The sequence below is a fragment of the Lissotriton helveticus genome, chromosome 4_1, assembly GCF_964261635.1.
Source record: "Lissotriton helveticus chromosome 4_1, aLisHel1.1, whole genome shotgun sequence".
NCBI lineage: Eukaryota > Metazoa > Chordata > Amphibia > Caudata > Salamandridae > Lissotriton > Lissotriton helveticus.
The window spans coordinates 1,367,451,177-1,367,460,924 of NC_136063.1; the positions used below are offsets into that span (position 1 = coordinate 1,367,451,177).

Below are 9,748 nucleotides of genomic sequence, written 5' to 3' on the forward strand. Positions count from 1 at the left end.
ACTCTTTTTCCATTATACCTCTATGAATCGTTCTTCCATCTAAATCACATTTCTCTTGTCTCTCTATACCTTACCCCTCTCTACCTTTCAGACATCCCTCTTTCTGGCTGACCACTCTTTGTAATCCTCTTTGTACCTAATTTATCTCATTCAGATTTACCTCACTCCCTTGTCTATATGTTCACCACACCTCTCGTCCTTACTCCTTAACTAATCTCTAAATTTACTTCAACATTCTTTCACAACCTCGCCTCTTAACCTCCTCTCCCTTACTCTTTTCCCTCTACCTCACCTATGTCTCTCTACTTCAGCTCTTTTCTTTCTACTACTCATCTCTTTCCACCCTTGACCTTTCTTGCTTTACCATTCGTACTGCCTCACCACACATTACCTAACCGCTCTTTCATTCTGTAACTCTAACATTCTTCTATCTCTTCCTCACCTCTCTTGGCATTCCGTTCTCATTCACTCTGTCCTTCTCCTGCATTATGCCCTATCCCATTTCTCTTAATCAGTAGGGCCCAAGGTCATTGCCTAGCTGTAGAAGTTTACAGATAGAAAGAGGTAAGGAGGAGCAAAACTGGAGAAGAGAATTTAAGAGAACATAATGAGATTTCACCGAATGAATGATGAAAATCCTCAGTGCAGTATTTTGACCTTCAGTGTTAAAGTGAAATTGATAGTTTTGCATGGGGATTTATTTTTGATTGTTACTGTCCATTATTTAAAGGTACAATTTAACGTACACGGGGTATACATCTTATTTTGATATTAAGCAGTATACCCCTAGTATCCCATAAGACATCCTTATCTTCTCCTTTCTACAATGAGATGAAGAGGCTGGGTAGATTCATGTGCAAAAAGAAATGGTTTCATCAATGCTTGTTCAATCTTTCTTTTATTCCCATTTCTAAAAGTTTACATATAATTTTGTATTGTTCGGCAACATACGGGCTGGAATTAGAAGGAAATAGATAAGAAAGTCAAAGGTTTTCCGAACAGGGAACTGAAATATTTGTCTTACCTAGTGCCCCAAAAATCCTGGCTGTGACACTGGTAGGTGGAATGTTCTAAGAAAGCAGTTCTTAACCTTTTGACTTCTGTTTACCAACACTGAATAATGACTGGAACCCAGGGACCCCTGTGGCACTATTGGAAGCCAGAGACCCCTAGCCTAAGTAATTTCTATGATATGAACCTCAAAACAATACACAAAAATACAAAACGAATATACATCCAAGAAATATTCAAATATTGAAATATTTTGTATTTCATTCACAACCAAATATAGAAAACATTTACAAATTTTCAGTTTTGCTTCTTTATTTGTATACATATTATTAATTTCAAATGATTAATTTTAATATTATTGAATTTTCTAAAAGAGTTGTGAACCCCCAGGCGCCCTCGGAACATAGATTAAGAACCACAGTTCATATAGCAATATCGCCCTTCTGCCGAGGTTGCCTGCTGGCAAAGACCGATGCCTGCATCTCAGACTTGTAACTCGGACATTGGACCTTTAACAACTAGTTTAGCTCTTAGCAGTGGGATACAATTCTGTAATAATGCACATATTTGTTATTTATATTCTACTGGATGAAGTGTGTTCAGTAAGTGTGGACTACATGCTCCTGTCAGCAAGCTATTTTCCAAGTGGTAGCCCCTCCATTAGCACAAACGAGCTCCGCCCCCCGCCACCACCCTCAAATAAAACCATTGTCAAACGGATTTTAAACCCGTTTTATAATCGTTTTATTTTACTCCCCCGGACCCGCCCCCAGGTATCTGACGTGTCTTGGGGGTGTGTCCAGGGGGACGACACTGCTGGTGTGGGAGTGGTAGTGCACTCCCTTCACTGCGCATAAGGGTTTGGTCAGCTGTCTCAAGCTGGCCAAACCGTCATGCGCAGTGAAGCTCTCTCCATCCCCAGCTGCGTTGCCAATCCAGCAATTTAACTAATAAAGGTCATCATCAAGTTGATTTTGAAATTGTTTCACAAAATATTGCATTTTGGGACAATGATTAGTCCAGTAACTGAGACAAAGTAGGCCAACATTTAGAGATGTGTTAGCAGAATTATTTGTAGAGGTGGAAGATATCACCTGCAAAAAGATGTTGCGAAACCAAAAGAATCATATGCCCCAAAGTTGAAGGACATGGCCTCGCCTCGTCATATCCATTCCATCCACATCCTCTGAAAACTGGCTTTGCAAATTTACCTAAGCATACCTCTTATGTCAAACAACATATTGGAACATTTCGGGAGAAGACTTACAGGGTGGAAATATAACATGCAAATAAATAAGTGAAAGACAGCATGAATTGATGTAGTGTTGATCATACTGGATCACTCACTTTGGATTTAGAGCAGTGCTTTCCAAACTTTTTAAAACCATATACCTACTTTTATAATGACAAATGTTTGCAACCGACATAGCTTTAAGAGACATGAGCATGGGTGTATTTTTAAAAATGCTGTGAATTATCAAAATAACATACCCTTTTTAACTGTTTGTGCTCCTCTCTAACAACAATTGTTTGTAAATGTCATGACCCTGACCACCTCCTTTGATATGGGCCTGTGACTAAGCTACTAATCTGCTCATAAAAGTGGCAGATGGTTAACTGCAGTGGAGCTGGAACATTTTCCAGAGTGGGGTGCCGGCCGGTGGCATCTGCTCAAAAAAATCACAAGGTTTCTGAAAAATCGTGGCATTGATACCAGTTATAGTCGCACATTTGAAAAACCCCTTCTGCAGCAGAATATGGGCTAATGCCTCATATCCATTTGTGTGTTAAAATGTTAAAAACAGGCTCAGCGGAACGTTTTGGACTCCCTTCATATACTTCTGTATTCTATTACGCAAACACTGCCCAAAGACATTGGCACACTTTACATGAGCACCAGATTACACTACACAAGGTCTGGTTCCTTTTTTTTTTTATTCAGGAGATTAAGCAATTTAACGAGAGCCAACGCCAGGGCTCAAATCTGGGGGCATATTATCAAGGAATTTTTCTCCGCTTTTTTGGCTTTAAAAGCCAAAAAAGTGGAGATAAAATGATCTCCCTATTACCTAGCCGTCGCCAACGCCAGTTAGCGACAGCTAGTAGGAGATAGCGACCATCTAGGGCCCCGCTTTGCATGTCAGTGATATTTATCACTAATGACATGCAAAGTGGGCGTGCCAAGATGTTAGCGACTGGAAACAGTCGCTAACATCGCTATCTCCTGTTACCAACTTTTGGAGATATTCGCGCTAAGCGCGAATATCTCCAAAAAGCTAACACCTGCCCTGAGCAGTTCTTAGCCATGTTATCCAATGGGAGGTGGATAACATGGCTAAGAGCATTTGCTCGGTAATGCATGAATATCGCTGACTTTTCAGCGATATTCATGCATTTCGGCCGATTTTTATCGCTTAGGAGATAAACCTTGATAATATCAAGGCTCCTAAGCGATAAAAATGGTCGCTACACGGCGATAATAGTATTGCCGCTAAGCCAACCTACCGATAATTATCGCTAGTTGTTGGTAATATGCCCCCTGGTTCCCAAGATCCAAAGTCGACAGTTCTGGTCATTAGGCTATATCCATATTTCTCAATTGATGTGAGAAAGTCATACACAAGGGGGATGATTATGTATGATCATGTATAGTAAGCCCATTCTCTGTTGAAATAACTTTGTGAAGTAAAACAAACAGCAGCAGAAATACTAAAGGGTTCATCTGGAGTCTTGCTTTGTAATACTTGCAAGGGTTTCTTAGAACTGAACTTAGAGACATAGTTCAGCACCTTTCCTTTGCACCAGTGGTGCTAGAATACGTTTGAGAATGGGGATGCTGACATCAATGTTTCATCACTGAAGTCATAGCGATTGTGAAAAATCCAAGTATTACACAAAGTGGAGCAAATGTATTCAGCAGGAGAGTGGTGAGGGTGTAGTATGTAGCTGGTGGTGCATTTCGGGACACACTTTCGCAAATATATTACTAAATCACCATGGCGCAGTGCACAGTCATTTACAGACAGCGCATTTATTTACTGAAATTGCATTACATTTTCATAAACAAATGTTTTTCTTGTAAAACTATATAGCACAGAAATGATAATGTGTGGAAATTGGGTTTCAGTGTATATAGCACAGAAATGATAATGTGTGGGAATTGGGTTTCTCTGTATATAGCACAGAAATGATAATGTGTGGAAATTGGGTTTCAGTGACTACTTATCATTAAACCGTCACCAAGTGAAGTGTCTTGATTTGTTTTGATTCTATTAAAATCTTTATTTCCATCACACTTCAAAATTACAGAAAATGTGCTTCATTTTTGCTTTCCTAACTATTGATATATGATAAAATATGTGTGCAGTTAATTTCAAGGCATTTATATTTTGTTGCATGTTTCAAAAAAATACATCATCCTTTTATATCACACTCCCTGTACCCTAGCTCACTTGATAAACTCCACTCACTTTGCAGTCAGAGAAATAAAATAAACATCAGTCCTCTTGTTAAAAGAATAAGCAGCAATTTGTCAGGCATAGCTTGACATTTGACCTCTATCTTTGTAGTTAGCAAATTTGCTAACTACAAAGTCTCAGATTTACTATTATTTTGCATCAAGGTTTAACCACTTTGTTGGTGAGTGCAGACTCCAAGGCCTTTTTGACACTTGCTTTTCGTGACTTAGTAAATACAAAGTAATGCATGCAAGGCACTGCATAGAATTGCCTTGCATTACTTTGCGTCAGGAATGCGTTAAATGGGTGGAGCATTAATGTTCACATGCATTCACCCATTTATTTTTACACAAACCCAGATTTACACAGACTGGTAAACCGAGTTAGGACAAAATGGTGCACCTACTCGACAGAGGTGTAACAAGGAAAAAGCCCTTTGTTTCTACCTCCTTATTTACTTGTTCCATGTGTGCTGCGTTCTACAGCAAACATAAAAAGAGGAAAATGCCTCTAAGGACGGTTTTTGTGCAGGAAGATGCCTCTTGCTGCACAGAAACAATCCTGCCCATAACACAGGCACCCTTGCACTGTTGTGCAAGGTTGCCTGTGTTAGTGCTGGGTAGCACACAGTGCACCTGCAGAGGAAGAGAGTAGAAATGCTCCATATCTTTGTAAATATGGAGTTTTAGAAAACATATCTGCTCTCTCCCTGTGCAGCATGTTCACTTGCTGTGCTGCGTTCCATGACATTATAGTAAATGTGGCCCAAAATGCAAAGGCATTTTATTTTATTGCTCTTTCATGACCCAGCAGAAATCGGCTGGTGACCCACTAATGGGTCTTCAACGAGATAATACCAACAAATTGGCTCCAAAATACCAGAGAACCTAATAGATGAACAAAGTCATCTGGTCATCCTCCATATACTGAAAAAACCCAGAAAACTTGGATTTCAGTCTAACTGAAAGATTTCTATATATAGGTGTGGCATGTTATGTTCTTCCTTTGGGCAGAAAACATAGAAATAGTCTACCCTAATGTACTTTGCAAACTTTAAGACTACTTTGGGGATTCCCATTTTACAATGTAACTTACATGAGGAGTGCAGACAAAAAAAATTGTGAGTAGCCAATGCATCTTACTGTTACAAAAAAAATCTTCTAAGCCAGGTACCTTGACATCAGTCTGATATGTATAGTGCAGCTTTAATTTGCTAATGAAGAATTAATCTGTGATTAGGAGACCTAAGAAGTGAAATCTTACATAGAATCAGTCTTTTAAAAAAATATTTTGCTTCAGTAATGTTGACAGCTGTACATTTTAAAGGGAAACAGTCTTACACCGTGGCATGAACCACGCTGTAGCAAACACAAGGAGATGATGGACAGAGCACTGAAACTTGTCAGACACTCATCCCCAGTCACAGATCAGGGTTGAATCCATCATCGTTCTTTAGCTCACTTCGCCACCCCAGTGCAGACACAACTATATGCAAATCAGTCTTGACCCTGTGCCTCATGGTAACAGTCCAGCCCTAGCTGCCAAGCATGTCTTCCCTGGACCGGAAACAAGCATCCTGGGACCAGTTTCGGGCTAACAGCCCTCATCAGCCAGGCTAGCTTGAATCCAGTGGCAAAGTGAGCAAGGGACCCACGTCTGGGCATACCCTGCCAACTTAGGGTGAACGAAGCAAACACAAGGAGATGATAGACGGAGCGGCAAAAACTTTCAGACACTCTCCCCCAGTCACAGATCTGGGTTGAATCCTTCATCGTTCTTTAGCTCACTTCGCTACCCCAGTTTAGACACAGCTATATGCAAATCAGTCTTGACCCTGTGCCTCATGAGAAGAGTCCAGCCCAAACTGCCAAGCCATGTCTTCCCTGGACCGGAAACAAGCATCCTGGGTCCGGTTTCAGGCTAACAGCCCTCATCAGCCAGGCTACCTTGAATCCAGTGGCAAAGTGAGCAAGGGACCCACGTCGGGGCATACCCTGCCAACTGCTGTGCCTTAACAGTGCAGTCTGAACCACGGATGCATCTTTACTACATATTCCTTTGCCACGCAAGTCGTTACAATGACTTGCCTTAAGGAAAGAGTTGTTGAATTGATATTGAACTTTAAGTTCAACACTTTCCCTGCCTTTGCACAGACTGGAGTTGGACTAGTAAATTATACTATCCAGAGTCAGGCGCTTCCCTAAGGCAAGTTGTTGCAACGACTTGCATGGTAAAGGAGTGCACTGTAAAGATCATTTGTTGTTTGACCATGTTATTAAGGCAGGCTTGTGGTTCCAACATACAAACCATTTTAACATCTTTGGGTAATTGTTCAAATTAAAGTAGAGTTGATAAATTCACCTAATAACATCACCCTCCTCGCCTCCCCTGGCACACGATGGAAATCCTCAGTCAACCTCAAATCACCAACTCTTTGTGTTCATCATAATAATACCCTAATATTTTCCCTGCCAGACTAAACATTACCTTGAATCAACATACAATGAATTTTTGTACCTGCCCGAAGGCAGCTAAAAAACCAACATCAAATGATTCCCATCCTTGAGCAGCCTGAATTACAGTTAAAGAGATTACTATGAATGGCAAACATTGCTTTGTGGGCCAGGTGGTGAAGGTGAATGAATTTTTAGCAAGCAATGACTTTTGAGTATTTTCTTTCCACAGCTGTTGTTTTTGGCTTCGGTGCAGACTGTCATGTCTAGGACTGTTATAGTCAGAGTTAAATAATGTTCAAAGAATGTTTCAAGAATTTGAAACCTCCTACAGTATAGCTATTTTGAGGTTTTTATTGAGTCTAGGATTCACAGTGGCCAGGCAAACAAAAACCAGAGCAACTCCTAATCCAAATTCATTACTTCCGACTATGTAGGAATAACGTCAAAATGTATCTGGCCTATAACTTGTTTACCAATCGTGTTAAGGTTATGAAAGTAAACATTTATTATTATGAATGTACTTTTCAAAGGTATTAATCATTGACGCCCTGTATAGCGAATCAGGGGATTTCACTGCCTCTTCCACTGCGCCCAACATCACTTAATTCTCTTCTTGTCTTTGTATGCAGGGCTTCAGAGGGCAGAACGGTTGAAGTGCCTTACAGGGGTGATGTGAACAATACCATCCAAGACATACTTGGTGGGTTGCGATCCACCTGCACATATGTCGGGGCAGCCAAACTGAAAGAGCTGAGCCGAAGGACGACATTTATCCGAGTGACACAACAGTTCAACCAGATGTTTTCATAAAAGAGCCAAAATCAACATAACTATTGCAACATATCCCTATCCTTTTTGGTTGGACACCACCAAGGCTGTAAACTGGTTCTTGGTGAAGCAAGAGAGCTAAATTGCTCTATTCCACCTCATTTTATCATAGGCTGAGCATGACGTGGCCAAGCCATCAAGGAAAATGTAAACATGCACGCTGCCTGTTCCTGGATGGGCTGTTCTCATTTCATTTTATTTTGCCCATTCACTTGGAGCCCAGAGGCCAGATTAGCAGGTCATGACTGTTTGCTTCCCTAGTTTTCATTGCACAACAGTGAGTCTGGGGTTGTAGGCAAGATAAATGTTGAGCTAGTGAATGTTGGCTTCACTACCCATCATGTATGTATGTTAATTAATATATATATATATATATATATATGTATATATATATATATACTTTTTTGTCATCTCCCTCCTTTCATGGTAGCTTCTTTCTCCCTGTGTAATAGGAATTGTCCAGAATGGTGACGAGTCAGACAATAACCATTCAATGAAACATTGGCTACAGTGAGCTAGAGCTTCTGTTGGTTGGCTTGGTGAGGGTATAATAACTAGTTAAATGGTAGTAAGAAACTACTTTCTTAAATTGCTGCTACTGTGTATAGCTGAACCCTTGATGTGCAATGACAGTATGGTTCCTGCCTAGCTCTGTATCATTAGGACACCGTCTACAGTCTTGGACTTCTCGGTTACAAATAGTTGCTATCAAGCACGTCAGTCAAAATGATTCAGTGGACACAGCCCATGACCACAAGTCCCAGACACATTTGGTTGCCCAGTGAAAGGCCAGCTCCACACATGATGCCAGGACTGAATGGAGCTAGGTAGCAATTCTAAATGAAAGTGACTGCCAAGTGTTAGCTAAGTGGACTCCTTTGCCCTGGCATCTTGTGTTCCCAATAGTGTTCTATATTTGAATCCAAACCTACTTTTTTTTTAAAGGAGGGTATGGTTTGCCTCAGAAAAAAAATACTTTTCTGGGGCTGTATTGTTTTCTTGGAATATGTGCCTTTTAAGTTGAAGCTTGTAACAAATGTATGCCTTGATTCCACAGACACTATGTGGTAAAGGCAACAGCCTTAGAATCGTCATGTTAGTCGTCAAATATAATCAGGTTGGTATACTGCAATAATGCTAGGTGGATCAGTGCCAAATGTAATCTGTGAGATAACTTATGCCTGTCTATGTTTTTAATTTAACGTCTTGAAATACTATACTTGATAACTTTGTGGCCGTTGAAAAACTAAACTGCACTGAAAGAAATGTATGATGCATCATTAAAAGAACGTCTTGCGTCCTGAGACTGGGTTTCTTTGTTTACACTCACTATATATATATATATATATAGTGGAAGGCTGTAATATGTTATTTATGATTAAAAGAAATGTATTAACTACATAGACAAGCATGGATCTATATTGATGAGCAGCAGTGCCAAATTAAGGCACAGTATTTTCTGGTTGGTTGAAATAATACTCATTAATTTCATCATAAACTACAGGATGCACCCCATTTACGGTTTAATGAAATCTAATTTTCCCATAAGTCATCAGAAGGCATTCAGTATGGAGTGAATATTTCTTAGACCTGTCAGCCATAGGTTGGTGTTTCCCCAAACTGCCTTACTACTCCATTTTTCCTGAACTCTTTTTTGTTGGCCTTAGGACTCCATGCACTTTACCACTTCTAATCAATGCTAAAGTGTGTGTGCTCTCACCTTTAAACATGGTAAATTTGGCTTACACCCAATTAGCACATTTAATTTACTTATAAGTCCTTAGTAAAGTGGTACTACATGTACCAGGGCCTGTTAACGTGATGCTAGTGGGCCTGCAGCTCGTATTGTGCCACACACTTAAGCAGCCTTTTAAATATGTCTAGGCTATCTGGTTTTAGGTTTAAACCTATAATAACTGATAAAACCCCACTGAAAGAAAAATAGCCATCTCTGATGTAAACATATAAACACTGAAAAACACCTGCCAACCACAA

General features: G+C 40.1%; 1 protein-coding gene across 1 annotated transcript in view; it reads left to right on the forward strand.

Moving 5' to 3' along the window:
* Positions 1-9,057, forward strand: part of GMPR (guanosine monophosphate reductase) — a 429,723-nt gene extending 420,666 nt beyond the window's left edge. Inside the window, exon 9 of the mRNA XM_078687924.1 lies at positions 7,555-9,057. Coding sequence (XP_078544050.1) covers positions 7,555-7,735 — 181 coding nt within the window. The 3' untranslated portion in view covers positions 7,736-9,057. The remainder of the gene's footprint in view (positions 1-7,554) is intronic.
* Positions 9,058-9,748: the final 691 nt, after the last annotated feature.